Here is a 16,303-nt window from a genome sequence, read left to right as displayed (position 1 = left end):
AGGAAGGGAAAGAAAACCACCTGCAGTTCACTGTGGAAAGGTACAAACTTTTATTGACTCTAATTTACTTCACATTCACAACTCAGCATCGGGATTTTATCATCTTCCTGCCACTGCTACTTTACTCAGTAAATCATTATCAGGCACAAAGGTTTTAGTTTCAGTTGAAATGGTGAATTCTAAACCATCACAGCAACAGCATTAGAAATCTACTGCCTAGAGCAATTTGAGGTACAGATTTCTGTCTCTTGGTTAGAGGCAAATTTAAGATTTCATCCTTTGCTTAAATACATGTTAGAATTTTTTTGGTTTTAATATCTTTCCATCTGAGAATAAGCCAAAAGGTTTGCCCAGCTTGCTACATTTTCATTGGAACACAAGGCAGTTAATTGATCAGAGTGATATTGCAGGCAGGTGCCCATGAAGCACACGTGCAGGCCTGGGCAGACACACACACACAGTTCTCAGTGCACTTCTGGAGGCACAGGGCAGTGCCTGGAGGCTGAGGTGCCACCAAAGCACTGCACTGAGCCCAGCTGCTGCAGCAGCAGAGCTCCCCCTGTGTGGTACAAAGTCATGACTCAGCCAGGAACAGCTGCAGTAATGCACATTTTCTACAAACACAAAAGGATGAGCTGCTCGGTAGCTTTTCTACTCTTGCAACACAAACACGGCATTTAACAGTATCTCACTCTAAATGGTGAACAGAAATGAAAATTTGAAAGTATGTGTACATATATATACACAGACATATATATATACACATTTGCATGTCAGTATTCTGTACACAGAAGTAACACATATACTCACACCCCAAAATTGCTTTTGAAAGTTATTAAAGATATCCAGAACAGTCCCTACTGACTTGATAAGGCAACTGTGCAGAGTGGAGAATATTTCAAAATCAACACTTGGTACCTGTCTTTCAAAAGTGAATCAGAAATTGTGGAGCTGTTTAACTCAGGGGAAGCAGCAGCATCCACAGGCACAGCAGCTGCTCAGACTCCTCAGCAAGGCCTTGCACACAGGGAAGCAGAACCTTGTCTTCAAGTCTAGGGAAAGGTGGAGCCCTTCCCTTCCTCCCTGCAGGAGGTGCCCCCTCTCAGCCTCTGCTTACCTTACTCCCTTTTTGGAATGGTATAAAATTTCTTTTTAAGTCTGTTTGGCAAATAGATTTTTTGACAGGTTTTGTTTATTATAAAGGCATATTATTTTTAACCCTCTCCCATGCTATATATATAAAATACAAAGACCCTCTGCAGCATCTGTACACATCTTAGAACTGAAACGTAAAAATGTCTGAAATCTCCTTATAAAAGACAATTCTGTTTAAATATTGTACCCATTTTCCCCCCAAAGGGTACTAGCCTAAACACTTTTTATTTCCACCAGCCGCTTTTGTGGAGTAATTTATTTACACATTTTTGGTACCTTTAAACCAAAGAAATTATAATGTTAAGGAAAGAAAAAAAAAAAGACATTATATTTTTAACTGTCATTTTAAAAGAAAAACAAATTGGTACCAAAAGACACTAAGCACACAGGTTGAGGTCTTCATGTCAAGTATCAGGCCAGGGAAAGCAGTAAGCTAATGGGAAAACAGGAACAGCAAAAGCAAACTAAAGCAAACATTTGAGTAATGAACAAGTGAGATGGCTACTCCAGCAAGCTTGGAAATAAACACAACTGGTTTGTGGACCATTTAACATGCTCAGCTCATCTTGCAGCATAATTAGGCAGTTGAGGTGAATACATGTTTTTTCCTCACAAACAGTTGCCCAGAAGCGCCTGGCATCGTGTCACAGCCTGTGCCTGCCCACGTTGTGCACAGCACACACAACAGCTGCTTTGCATAGGAACAGGGTTTGTAAGTTTGTAAGGTAAAAAAGGAAGCCCCCTCCCCTGACGTTGTTCACCTCTGCATTGGCCTTGCTTTGCTTCCCTCTCCAACCCCAGCAGTGCAACCACAGCACACCCTTGGAGGTCAGACAACAGCCTGGGAGCCAAACCCCACTTTGTGATTTAGGCTGTGCTGAAGATCAGTTTGAGTTTACAAAAAAAGATCTCCAAATCCTATCCCCTCCCCTTTTTTAAAACTCAAATACACTGTATATTCCCATCCTGCAGCTTGCTTTTTTCCCCACTAAGAAAACTTGAGAACAGCTCTGAGTCCATTGTATAAGGCCTTTGGTGCCTTAAACTGCTGAGGCAATACCTGGATAGAGGTTCAGTGTCAGTTCTACAGCATTGGTGTTTATACAGAAATAATTTAATACAAAATACAGCCTCACTGTTCAGACAAGGCAGCTGACAGGAGCCTTAAGCTATGAAAATGACACATCACTATTTCTCCAACCTTCTGGAATTCTTCACACTCCTGCCTTTCTCCCTGTGAGTCCTTTTGTGGCAAAGCATCCAGGGAGATGCAGCATTTAAAAGGTTTCAGAACAACAAGGAGGCTGTTGGACAGAATTCCCTCAGGCAGTGCTTGTTCGTTGCACTCTCCCTATGGATATGCAGTCTGCAAAAAGAAGGCACAACTTACTGCTCTTCTTGCAGCACCTGCCTACCAGTAACTGCAGCACCTGCAGCCTGTGTAGAAGTTGCAATGAGGAACCAGTGCTCCTTTCTGGAACCCAGCAGGGCTCAGGTACAAGTTCTGCTGAAAGCTACGTCATCCTACAAAAAAATGAGGGGAGGGATGGCAGGGATCGGGATCTGTGCAAGGATATTATGCTGAGTAGATGAGGTGCTCTTATAAAAAGGTGAGGATCTTGTGGGACTTAGAAACAAGCTTAACCTTAAAGAGGGAACACGTGTTGTTTCTTCTGGATGCCTGTTGTTTCCAGAAATGGAGAGGGGGAGGTGGGGGATGGAACAAGAAATTGCCACAGCAATCTGCTTTAAAAAACTGGAGAGGTGTCAGCTGCATTAGAGTAATCCTGCTACTGCTTCCTCCCAATTAAAGGCACTTCTAAAGCTACTACAATACCATATCTACAGTAAATTTTTTAAGGTTAACAGTGCATTGTCCTGATGCGGATTTCTATAGTCTAAAGTCAAGATCATAACAAAGAGCACAAATCTGACTAATTGTTAATGAACACATTTTGGGGAGAGAAAGAAAAGGGAACAACTCATTCCATGGATACACTGCATTAGCACAATGTAGGGTGATCAGTCATGGAACATTAGTATTTTTGTATCTATGTGAGTATTACTCCTGAAGAGGCAGTCTGATAAAATAGTACATTCCCAAATTTCAGCTGTCAGTTCATCTCCACTGCACTACTTTGGCTTTCCAAGCTGTTTTAGCAAAGGGTCACTTCAGTCACTACCTGGGAAAACAAAGGTATTTCAAGCAGAGCCCTCACTAACGACCACACCAAGCCTTTCAATTAGCTAATGAAATGCTCTATCACTTGAATGAGCCAAACCCCCAAGAACAGGAGGAATTGGGGAGCAGAAGTCCCAGCAGATGAGAACTACTGAAGACAAAATTGTGCGATTTGAAGCATGACTTGCCTTGCTTTTAAATATTTGTGCAAATCTTACGTAATGTTTGTATATAAAAATTATTACAGCTTTCAATGCCGCATTTAGCAGTGTTAAGTTAGAAAAGACAAAATGATATGCTGCATCCTCTCCAAACCTTTAAACCTCCACATCACCTCAGTCTTCATTTGCAAGCGTCTCAGTGGATAGCCAGATTTTGGCACCACTTAAAAATTTGCTTAAAGGTGTTCCCAAAATGCTCCGTCTGCATAGGTTCCCTACAGGAGAAAATGGGAATGAGGAGGAGAGAAAGTCTGGGGCACCTGAGGTGTCATTTAAACCATTTGCTCTGAAGTACATCCTGCTTTGATCCAGTTCTGAGCAGCGGCCTTGCAAGGAGGAGTTGCTCTTGCACTGCCGCAGGCTGCGGTTTAACATGTCCACCTCGTCTGCCAGCAGAGAAGCTCTGTGGAAGGCGGTGATGGAGCCCCCGTGGTTGATCTGGGCCTCAGGAACCCAACGGAAGTAGCAGAGTTTCCACAGTTTTATTTGTGTTCCAGAGAGATGGGGCAGAATGACACCGTGCAAATCAACGGGCTTTGCAAACCAGTCTCTGAAGTACTGCTCCATACTGTGACGCTGCCCCTCTGCTGAGTGGAAAAACTCCGGCTTCAATTTTAGTATCAGAGAGTTTCTTCTTGGAAGGAACTCCTGCTCACCGATGATTCCATTTTTTAGTGCTGGGGGGACACCTCGCAGTGTGGAGCTGTAGTTTTTCTGCGGAGAATAAATACTGGTAATTTTCCAGTTCTACATTCATTGGCATAGCAAATTTCCCTGAATTGCCAGGGTGCATCATCCAGAGAAAGGCTGTGACCTTTAAATAGTTCTGAGCTTCTGAGTCACTGCTGCAGGGCTCACAGGGCAAACTGTGGCCTTTAAAAAGAAATATATATGGTTTTTTTGCAGCAACAAATGATTGATTTATAATCAGTATTTACAGAAAGTACTGACAACCCTGGGGGAAAAGTGGCCTGTCATCACTTTTCCAAAGATGAAATAGTGCAAGTGTTGGCAGTGACTCAGCCACATCGGAAAATGTCCTAAAACACAAAGCTCAACAATTTACATTGCTACTTCTACAGAAAATAATTCCTTTAGGCTGGGAAGCCAAGACAACAAAGGCTCCTACTGCTAATGCAAGGGCACCTGCAGCCTCCCCAGCGCGATCCCCGAGTGTGAGCACAGCCTCAGCCCCAGGCACAGCCCCCCAGTTACCTTGGAGCGCTTGAAGGACCGCAGGGCCCCGTTGTGCACGCTGGGCGCGCTCTTCCCGATGTACAGCGGGTTGTGGAACAGCAGCCGGTCCCGGCTCGTGAACTGAAGAGACCAGTCCCAAACACACGGAAACCTGAGGCCTTTCTCATCACCCAGCTGGATGTTTTTGCTTATAGCAAATTCCTGCAAGAAGTTAACATTCAGGCAGATGAAAATCAAAGAAAATTGGCTTCTTCGTGAATCTTAAAACCAGCATGTAACTATCAGGCAAAGAGGAGCAGGGCAGCACAACAGAGCAGCAAGACAGCTAAAAAAAGCAGTTGCTCTGCATTTGTGCAGTTACTTTTCCATTCTACCACATTGTTTGTTGGCTTACTCTTAACCCCCAGACTGGCATCTAGAGAATTCACCAATAATCCCTCAATGTTCTACTTCTTTGTAAAGTTGCTACCTATTACTTTAAAGGGAAAATATTTAATGAAATAAGTAAGTTTCACTTTTATCAGCCATCAAATGTTTTCTACACACAGTTCTTATAAGCTTGTTTTCAAATTTAAGTGTTCAGTTTTCTAAATGCCTCCATTGTGCATTACTGTTGGAACTTTATGCAACATCTTCAATTTTTTCAACTATTTAACAATTATATCAAGAGATTTCAAAGTTCGCCTGAAGCGTGAAATTCTATTTATTGCCTGTCATTCTACTTTCTGAATTCCAGATACAGATTTGCTTCCTAGAGGAATACAAATAACAATGTAGAGCTGCAACATTTTCCTAGGCAAAAAAAACCCAAATAAATTAAATAGACTTTCTTCTTGAATAGTTAGTCACTGTCTCCGCACAGATCACCTGAAAGTCATTATGACTGTATTCACCTGGGGACCTGAGTGTTTTGGCCCAAACAGAGTATGACAATTGGAAGGACACATAGGAAGCATTTAACTGGGATGCTGTTATTTCCAGGGGCAGGCTGCAGTCTCCTGCTGGACAAGCAGGGGCAGCCCCTCCTACTCACAGTGCTTTCCTTGACTCGCTGGTGAGGGCAGTTGAAGAGGAAGGTGCCGAACAAGGAGATGCGGGCGCTGTCGTACAGGACGGTCAGGTACACCTCCGAGAACTCGAAGGCTGCTGGGTATTGTTCCAGCAGCTGCCAAACGCAGTCAAGGAACATCAAGAACAAAGGAGACTGGGAAAAGAAACAAGGAATTATCAGATTTAATATAAGCTTTTCCAAAATCATACCCATTTCTTTGCAGTTTTGGTTTTTGGCTGTACCATTGGTACATTACGCAACTATAGGGTAAGCTATTTAGTCTTGCATATCTCATGATTCTATGCAGTTGTGACACTCTATATTCCTGTTTAGCCACTTCTTTCTCAGCACTACCTTTGCATAGCTTTTCCTTCTGTGTAAAAACTTCTTTCCTGGGCTCCCCTTATACTCATGCAGCTGTAAAAATCTTTTCTGCCATCTATATGTCCCTCATAATTTCCAAATTAGTGCTTGTATGAGCCTTCCTTGCCACTTGGCCTTGTTTTTTACAGTGTATTTTCTTCCTTGTTTGAAATTACTGGAGAGCTTATGATTCAGCCAAGCTAATTTCTCACTACATTTTTTATCTCTTTTCCATAGCAGCCCATGAATTGCAAAAGTATAAACCATCATTTATGTAAAGCTTTAGAAATATTTTCCCCTTCCCATTTTCACTTTTCAATATATCCTTTCCTAGGGCCAAAATAGCTGCTTTTCATTATTTCCCTCTTGGCTATCTCATTTCTTTATCCCTTTATGCATTTTCTCCACTTGGTGCTCAGTGTCCTCAGTTTATCTGGGGATGTTCCTGTTCTGTGACTCTGGGCACTGTCCCTGAAAAATGTTCCTAACCTGGGTCCTCCATGCTTCCACCTGCAGTTAGCAGCCCCTCCTGTGCCATGAAGAGGCCAAACAAGAGCTGGCAGCACTGAAGCCGAGCCCTGTGCTCCCCTCCTGGCAGCCCTGGCAGCTCGTGCAGCTGCAGGGCTTCTGCAGCAGCTGCCTGCTCTGAAAGCACTGCTGGGAGTAACACCCCAGCCACGGAAACAGGGACTGGTAAAGCACACAGCAGAGCTACCCCCTCCAACCCCACTCCTCACCTCCTTTGGTTTCAGTTTGAAACGTGACTGTGCTAGTGTTTGTAGCAGTGAGATGCATTCATGTATAACCATGAAGCAACATCAAAACTCATTGGATTGCACCTGGTATTTTGCTGATTCTCACACGGCTACAGAGGGTAAAGAAAAAACATCTCTACCCTGGAAAAATGCTTACTTCCTCTGATACTGTTATATAATGATATTTGAAAGCATTAAAACATATTTTTACTTTTATATTTCTGTACAAATACATGTTCAGGATGATATCAAGCAGATACTGTGATCACATACAAATACAATTAATTTTTACCTCTTTGTCAGATCTCTTTAAGTGGTTACACCTATCTAAAAATTGATATCCGGCCATGACCCATTCCTTCTGTATTAGGCTTTGAAATCCAACAATTGTTCGAAAATAGGGATCCAGCATGACTTGAATGAGAGAAGCAGCAAGACAGCTCAGGTCCCGTCCCTCTTCCTCTGCAAGTAACATACAGAAAGTACAGAATACATAAGGCAAATGCACATGTACAGAATTAGATTTCAAATAACAAAAAGTTGCAACTAGATTTCTCATGTTTTTCTTAGAATTTCCTTTAAAATATACTTTTAGCTTTTTTAATTATTCTCATAATTAAAAAAAAAAAACTAGAAGAAAATCACAATTCTCTTTTTTTAAACTGAGATTCATACTATAGAGAAAGGGTTCCTGCAGTATCCAGCACAGCAGTGCATTCATCAAGAACAAATACACACCCAGCTGCCTAGTACTTAAAGCAAGGTGTGCTGAGGAAGAGAATGTTCACGCTGCTAGAAATTTTCAACATTTTTCCACCCTGAAGCAATTTTTGGAAGGCCATTACATGTGGACAGTGGATATACCAGCTGAACAGGTCTTGTAAAAACTACAGAAATTACAGATATGAGCAAGTTTTTCACTGTCTTCTCTGAAATACCTATTTGCACAGACACAAGGTGTGGGCACTGAATGAAATACCTTTGTCTGCAGAACCTCTGAATTAAACTGATACTGCTTGTACAGGGACTATGAGCCAAATTAACACAGTACAAAGGTTCACACTAAGGTTTTGATTCTATCATCATTATCAGAATAAAACCCACAAAGACTCAAAGCAAAATATTCCTTTGAAGCTAAGGACTATACCACATGACAAAATTATTTTCCCTTCTAGTTCCCCAAATGCCTGAGATCTTCAGAATGCATGTGGCTTATGTATAAAGATTACAGTTAATTTTATCTAAATCTGTTTATCTACATTATCACAGTAATGAAATTAATTACAGCATGCTTTGTGTTCTATTACCTTGTAGAACTACAGAAACGTGCTTACACTCCATCATGTAGACAAGCTCAGCAGAATGCTTAAGAAAGACTCTAGACAGGAAAAGAAAGTGATTTAACAGTTAACAGAAATTCACATTCTACAAGAAAAAGATTTGGGTTATCTGTATTTACCTAACTTACATATTAAAACAAAGAATCCTTCAAATGATGCACTGCTCATTTTTGTACATTCCATTGAACATCATTTTATTAATGGTACCAACCTAATGTACTCTAACCAGCGAGTGTTTTCCAGTGAGGACAGCCACTTCTCTTCAGTTTCATCAAAAGGGTCTGCAACAGGGACAGTAATTACATTGCAGAACAACTTCCAGTAACAGTCCCTGTCAGCCAGGCTGATTGGAATTCACTGCATGACAGGAAAACAACCCCCACAGAAGAAGGAAAGCCCAGCATACCATCGACACAGAGCTGTTTGAGTTTGTTGTGTGCAGCCTGGATTTCCTGGATGTTGGGGAGACACTTGTCCAGGTCAGATTTGTAAACATCACTTCTCAGGGGATGGCTTCGAGTTATGGCATTACAAATCCTGCAGGAGAAGAATCAGCAGGTTTATTGTTGGAGAGGAAAGAAATAGTCTTTCAAGAAACCTGACACTGTCTAACTGCAAACAATCAAACCCACATAAAAGATGCACCTCATTTGAAAAAAAATTTACTGGGTCATATTCAGGAGATACATTGCTCCTGCCATAAAGCTATTGACTCAAACATTTTTGGTGTCTGCTAATTACTGAACATAAAAAATGGAAATGTTTTAATGGATCATTAAAACATCACATTTGAGAAATGAAATCTGATGCTGACTGACACTTAAATAACTCTATTCAGTTTTTGGTTTTCCATCATTTTTAGTAAGACTTACCTAAGTTAAATGAAGAGAACATATTTAAAGCTTATGAAGTCAGGAAATCTGACAGGGTTTCAACTAAAACACAGAGCTCCAGCCTAACACACAATGCAGGTGTGTTACAAAAAAAAAATCACACTACAAATTAAACCAAAAAACAAAACTCACTAAGCTTGTAAACTACCTACACAAGGCACCAAATGCCTTCAGTCTTTCATTAAGGACAGTGTATGACAAATATTTCACAGAAATATCACATGCATTATGATACCAATTCTATTGAATTGTATTTCCCAACACCACAAATGAACGGTTTTTTTTAATGTCTTGTTGAAGGAGGTAAGAAAATCTCCACCAACGTAAGCTAGTAAATCTGATCCTTTTATCAATAAATTCTGTCTTCTGAATGATTAGCCCCCTAATAAATAAACATACCTTAAAACCTGTAAAGTTACTCAGTATTTGAAAATGGAATGGCCTTGAATAAAAATTGTGCCTGAACCAGACCCAGAGAACAATCTCTCCAAAGTTCACACACTACAACATTGTGGAGTCACACAGGGTCACCTCTATTGCCACCCAGTGCTGTGTCACAGTCCCCACTGTGTTACCCTGACCCTCTGAAGAGTGACACTGAATCATTTACCTTTGATCAATTCTTCGCTGCTGCAACACATCTTTAATGTTGGCCATTCTCACAAGGGCGCTCCCGTTTGGGTGATTCCAGGACCATAACTAACATGGGGGAAAAACACAAGAAACAACAAAATTGTGCAGGTTAGAGCTATTCTGTACAAATTTTTTCTTTAATGTTATGCACAGAACTCTGTTAATTGAGTAAGTTGAGTACTGTGCAATGACCAGGAGCAGTACCAGAACAAAGAGGACACTTACTGGCATTCGCCTCCCGATGAAGGAGTAGGAGTACAGCTTCAGGTCTTGATCTGCTAAGGAAGATGGAACCACAAAATATTCTGGAAGGCTTGTGAAAAAAAAAACATGATAAAAAAGGTTACTTTTTCCTGTGTTTTTTACCATCTCCCCTCTTGCTGCAGGGCTGTGTCACCAGCTCAGTGAGGCTGTCCCAGAGCAGCCCCTGGGTGTGGCTCCCACTGCCCCGTGTGAGAACAGCACAGCCCCAAAGATGCCAGTGAGAAACTGCACAGCCCATATGGAATTACAGAAGCACCAAAGCAATGGATGCCAAAACAAGACATTTCCTTTAAGGATAAGACATTTCCTTTGGGGACATGACATTTCCTTCAGGGACAAGACTTGCAGCATCTTTCCTCTGGGGGCCTCTCCAGAGAGCAGCACAATTAAGAGGTGCAGTGCACAGGTGGGTGTGACAGAGGCTGTGGGACACACAGGACAAGACAGCCCAATTCCCTCCTGCTGGTGTCCCAAGAGCCACTTACCAAGTGGAGATCATATAACCTTCATTGACTGAGCACACTCTCCACTCAGATGCACCTGTCCTTTTGATTTCTCTATCCCAATCCGAGTAAGTTTCAAACAAAGGGGTCTGCTGACCACTGGCACTGCTGATGCCACCGCCACCACCTCCTGGGTCTATGCCATTCACCTTCTTTGCTAGGAAAAGGAAAGTCATCAATGCCCATTAAAAAAAAGAAATAAAAATCAAACTCTTCACCTTCCTAATTACAAAAATAAGCCATTAGCAACAGGACTAGTATTATCTATACTACCTACTATTGTATTACAAGAAAGCAGTGATTTAATGGTAGCTTGATGATACATGAAGATGTCAATGTATTTTTTCCCTGCAATTTCATTTGAAAAGCAACATAAAACTGGCCTGCTGTGCTGCTTGACAGAAGCCAAAGCAAACTCATACTCATGAATAAAAGTTATCTTCAGTCACAGGCTTTCTTTCTTCAATATGCCAAAGTTTGCAACATTTTAAAAACATGAACCCTTTATTGTCTACCCATTAATAGCAACTATGTCAAGAAAGCAAAATAAAACTTATATAATTTCAGAAAATTTAAGTGACTGCTGTATTAACAGCAAATAAAAGAAATGGAAGGCCATGTTAAAATATTGGGGTTTCTATATAGATTTATATCCACACAAAAAGAATGCCTGTCATTTTGTGTTTAGGGACCAGGAGCTTAGAGAGGCTGTTATTATACAGAAGGATCTCCTTTGCTGGTCATTCTTTAGATGCCAAGGGGACAGTCAGCTGTGTCAAAAAGAAATTACATTTTGGTTTTTGACACTTGAACTACATTTTTAGATGGAAATAGAATAAACTGAAATTGAGGCCTGTTACCGCCCCCATGAAAGCTCTGAGCCTCAGCAAGAGCCTGCCCAAAGGAAACACGACAGTGTCACAGCTCTTCTGACATCCCATAACCTGTGTGATTTGTGCTTTTTGTATCTATCAACTTCATTCTTGCACTGACACTTTGACTACTTAGGATTTTCAGAAGAAAACAGGACTAAAATCAGACTGAAGTAGTTCTTCAAAGATGGTAAACAAAGAGATACAATAATTACAAAAAAAAAAAAGTCAATTTTTCTGTTTAATGGCAGGATATGTAACTATCAAATATAGCCTGGGGAAAAGAACAATGTACACATACACCAGAAAAATGCAGGCTGTTTATGTTCCCCAGGAAGCACAAAGACAGCATTTCACCTTTTACTTTACTGAGAGTAGCAGGGAGAGAGAGTCATTAAACAGCACTGGAATTGCAAGAGCAAAGCCAGATATCTATGGGACAAACACCAGGATTGACAACAACAAGAACACCCCAACACCACCCAAAAGAATTTCATATTCTCTTAGGAACTGCAGCAGAACAACTCTCCTTTGCCATTCTGGTCTGCTGCTCCAGAGGAACATTTTTACCCACCTTATGTAATTCTTCCACTAGGTATTTCTCCATATAGCAAATGGTATTTTAAAGAGAGAGTAAAGGCAACTCTGTAATAGCCTAACATTTTATTGCAATTTTATCTGAAAATTGGCTTCCTCCCTAGTACTTTATAACATGAAAATACATGGACCTTAATCATTGCCCAAGCTTTATGAGGTAAGAAATTCCATGTGTAATTGTGTGTGCAACATAATCACATGCACACTAATTCTTGTGCATGCACAGGGCAGTCATAGGCGCACCTGGATGAAAACCATCCATTGTTTTCCAAATTTGAAGGCCTGATCTCGTAATTCCATAAGGTTCATGTTTTGTAACAGGCAGATCAGTGGTTTCTAGTGCCAGCTGCTGAGTTCAGATCTCAGTACACAGCTCTGCAGCAGCAGCACGCTCTGTGGGGAGGCTTTCACCCTACAACTGCTGGCTCTCAGCTGTGGCTGGGCTGGGGAACACTCAGCAGTGACCGCACAGCATCACGCTAGAAATCGCGTTCCAAAGGCATCTTTGTAGGCTTACCTAACTGACAAGGTTCAGTTGGAGATTGGCCTTGAGCAGAGAGGGTGTGCTCCAACTCAGCAGGGGTGGTGGAGGTTTTGAGTGGTAAGAACTGCCTAGTAAGCCTCTAGGAAAGAAGGTATGGAGTCCCAAGTTGCACAAATCCTCCTGCAATACCACCAGAAGAGAAACTTATTCCCAAAAGAAGGGCAGGTGAGTGAGCCTGCCTGATGGGACATTCACTGGGTACCCAGAGTACCAACAGAGACATACAACAGGAGGATGGAAGTGTGAACTGAGAAACAGGAGTATTCATACTGGCACAGTTTGGCTTTGTTTCAGACAGGAAAGACATTTCTTTGGATTTTGGTCATTAATGTCTATCCCAATGAATGACTTATAGCCTTAAGTAAGATGCTGGGTGCAGAACAAGCCGATTTTGTTACCCTTGGAGAAAGCCTCAAATGCTTTTTGCCACTGCTTCTGGACAGAAGTCTTACTAAAAATACGTATTACAAAACAGGAAAAAAAGCACAGTTCAAGTACTTTCATCCTTACCTGGATTATGATATATTTCTCCAACATACTCAAATGCAAAGAGAAGCTGAAGATCCGTTGGCTGAGAATAATGAGCTATTGCAAGGCACACCTAGGAAAGAGACATTTATTACTGTTATTTATAGATCTATATAGACAAAAAATTATTGCCTTTAATTGTAAGAATGTCAAATATGCAGAGCTGTGAAAAAATTAAAAATCAGTCTTTTCATATTTTCTTTAATGAAAGGAGTACTACTTATCAGTCCAGCAGAAGAACCTAAGAGCATACAGGGTCAGCTCAAAAGGTCCAACCTAGCACTGTTCTGACAGCAGCCAGCAATCAGTGCTTAGGGAAGAGGGGAAAGACACAGAAACAACATAATGGAATTTTACCAGGACAATTTTGAACAACTAACAGTTCAGGCATGTCCTGAACTAAAATCTGGCATCAGTATTTAACAGCATTTGACAGATATTTTGGCTACAAAGTTGTCAGGTGGGACAGGAGGTTTTTCACGTGTGACTTTCTTGAAAAAAATCTTATTGGTTCTTTCCCTAAGATTCTTAAAATTGTAAGAGTGCAGCACATGATTTAGGATTAGATCCTAGACTTAAAATTTCATCAAGCATTTCTAGTCTCTGTCTCTTTGAATGTAGATATTCACTAATAAATACAAAAGATTTGACAAAACACCTAATGTCTAGAAGAATCAAATTCAGGAAGGAAAAAAGTATCACACAGAGATTGGTGCTTCAAATTTCAGCACCAATCTCTATGTGAATTTCAGGACATGAATGGAGTTTTTAACTTTGTCCTCTTCCCTCAGTATTTGCTTCTGCATTTTACTAAATGTTACCTTTTAACCAGGGACTAAGTCCAAATTCTTATAACCTAATTTTTTTTTCTATTTTCCCAACTCTTCATATTTAGAAAAACATTTACAAAATTTATTCAGAATTTAGCAGTTTTTAATATTCTTTTTGAAAAAAAAATCCTGTGCATCCAATAAATTGTTTTATTTTTATGAAGGAAAGTATCTTTATTGTGATAGGCATAACAGAAAGATTTGCACCACAGAACTGAAGAACTGCCAGTGCTGGCAGCACTGGGCAACAGAACAAAGCTCGAGAGCTCAGTTATGCTGAGATCTGCCTAGAGAAAGTTGCTGTATTTTTTTTTGTTTGTTTGTTTGTATGCAACATTCCTGGTTATAGAACCTTTACTATGTTTTTTATATACTTTGACTTTTAATGGAGACAGTCCTCATTATTTATAAAACCAGTAATGACAGTAGACTAACTTGAGCTGAAAATGTTGTTTCACAAACATTCAACAAAAAAATTCCAGTTGAGTCTTAGAACAACGGTTTCTTTAACTGCTCTCCCCACTCTTTCTGTTCCACAATGAAACTGCAAAGGAAAATAGAGGACAGAACACTCCAGGGGTGACAGCCCCTCAAAACACCCAAACAGTACAAGTGTCCCTGGAGAAGAGTACAGCAGACTTTGCTAATGAACACTTACAAACTCATTTCCAGGATTTGATAAAAATTTTAATGACATAGTTGGAAGCCACGTACATTTTACTGAATCTTGTGATTTCAGTGTGTGAACCAAAGCAGAAGAAGCCAGCTATATTCAACAATATTTGGCCACTTCTAACACATTACTTCTGGCTATATAAATCTGTGTATATGCACATTTTGACTTCCATTTTTCTATGTAGCTTTTCACTACAGTAACTGATTCTAGCAGAGCTACTCCTCATCTTCATTTATGGAGTGAAAGTTGAAAGCCTTTTAGTATGCTAATCTACTCTCAAGGCTTCAGGACAAACTGCAGAAAAAAAATTCCATTGTGCTGCCAAATAACACAACAGGAATACAGTAAAATCTATTTTTAAATAGGCAGCAGCTGAAATCCCTGTCATTTGCTTGCCACATTTGAAAAAGGGAGTATGTGTGTGCTGTGAGAAGAGGGATAAAATACTTGGGGGGGAAGGAGGGGGGGTGGGAAGGATAGTAACCATCCAGATCCAGTTCTACACAAAAAAATGAGACCATAGTTGTGCTTTTAAATAAAACAAGAGCTGGAAAATGCTCTGGGTGTTCCACGGAATAAATGTAACTCACACCATGGGTGAAACAGTCCACCCAAAGGTTCAGGACATCAATTTCTCTTATTTTAAAAAGTGATAGAATTTATCCTGCTACTCTATTTTTACATTTTGGAAAAATTCCACTCATAGATACACTATGCAAGTACTAAAGACATACTAATTTTCTGTTTATTCCTCACTAAATCCCCATAATAGCTTTATTGTCTCAGAGATTCAGAAGACAAGCACATTCCACAGATCTCAGCAGATTACGGCCATAAGTAGAACGCTCTAAATTGGAAGACAAGCACGTTTTACAGGAAGCGTTCTCATATCAAACTCAAAAATGTTCGGTATTCTTGCCAATTTACAATTGTGTAAAGCTAAAGATATTTAGGCTCAGACAAATAAGAAGAGAATAGGCTGCTTGTTGGAAAGTTCATTTATTAAAAGCAATAAACACAATGGCTGTAGCTATTTCACAGTACAAAAGCCATTTCCCTATGTCAGTGTCCCCTGTTCAACCCCTATCTGAGAAAAATAAAGGATAGTTTCAGGGCACACCCTTCTCTTCAACAGGAATTTTACCAAGGGCAAGAGTTTCAAAGTATTGCTTATGCTCTTGCAGAAGAGTTGTGAAAATAATTTCAGATGTGCTAAATTAGCATAGCCCTGGATTTTCCCTCCTTCCTTAAGCCAGGCTACCTGGCTTATGAATGCTCTGGAAAGATACTGTTTTCCATTGCTACTGCAATTCCTATCCCAAGCAGACACCTGTGGTAGAAAGTCAGACAAGCAGGACTACTTTAAGTCCCACAAACAGGTTTTGTTCATTTTCCTAGGCTAAAAAACCTATTGGGAAAATAAGCATCCAGCATGAGGAAATTTTTAAAAATTCATCTGTATTTTTAAAAATAACTTTAACCTTTCCTCAGGGAAGTAGTGGCTGTGCCATCCCTGAAGTGTTTAAGACCAGGACAGGGCTTTGAAAAACCTGGTGTAGTGGAAGATGTCCCTACCCAGGGCAGGGGGGTGGAATGAGGTGAGCTTTAAGGGCCCTTCCAAGCCAAACCATTCTGATCCTGTTATTCTGTAAGTTCACTTCTAAAACAAGTTTTCTTCATCCCCTTCAAAGACAGTATC

General features: G+C 40.5%; 1 protein-coding gene across 1 annotated transcript in view; it reads right to left on the bottom strand.

Annotated features, from left to right (window-relative positions):
- Positions 1 to 33: 33 nt before the first annotated feature.
- Positions 34 to 16,303, bottom strand: part of MTMR10 (myotubularin related protein 10) — a 35,558-nt gene continuing 19,288 nt past the window's right edge. Inside the window, exons 6-16 of the mRNA XM_021554261.2 lie at positions 13,081 to 13,171; positions 10,540 to 10,714; positions 10,016 to 10,103; positions 9,768 to 9,856; positions 8,671 to 8,801; positions 8,476 to 8,545; positions 8,232 to 8,302; positions 7,217 to 7,386; positions 5,789 to 5,959; positions 4,774 to 4,956; positions 34 to 4,272 (exon numbers count right to left, since the gene is read on the bottom strand). Coding sequence (XP_021409936.1) covers positions 3,673 to 4,272; positions 4,774 to 4,956; positions 5,789 to 5,959; positions 7,217 to 7,386; positions 8,232 to 8,302; positions 8,476 to 8,545; positions 8,671 to 8,801; positions 9,768 to 9,856; positions 10,016 to 10,103; positions 10,540 to 10,714; positions 13,081 to 13,171 — 1,839 coding nt within the window. The 3' untranslated portion in view covers positions 34 to 3,672. The remainder of the gene's footprint in view (positions 4,273 to 4,773; positions 4,957 to 5,788; positions 5,960 to 7,216; positions 7,387 to 8,231; positions 8,303 to 8,475; positions 8,546 to 8,670; positions 8,802 to 9,767; positions 9,857 to 10,015; positions 10,104 to 10,539; positions 10,715 to 13,080; positions 13,172 to 16,303) is intronic.

The sequence above is a fragment of the Lonchura striata genome, chromosome 11 (genome assembly GCF_046129695.1).
Source record: "Lonchura striata isolate bLonStr1 chromosome 11, bLonStr1.mat, whole genome shotgun sequence".
Taxonomy (NCBI): domain Eukaryota; kingdom Metazoa; phylum Chordata; class Aves; order Passeriformes; family Estrildidae; genus Lonchura; species Lonchura striata.
This window is presented reverse-complemented; position numbering and strand designations above follow the sequence as displayed.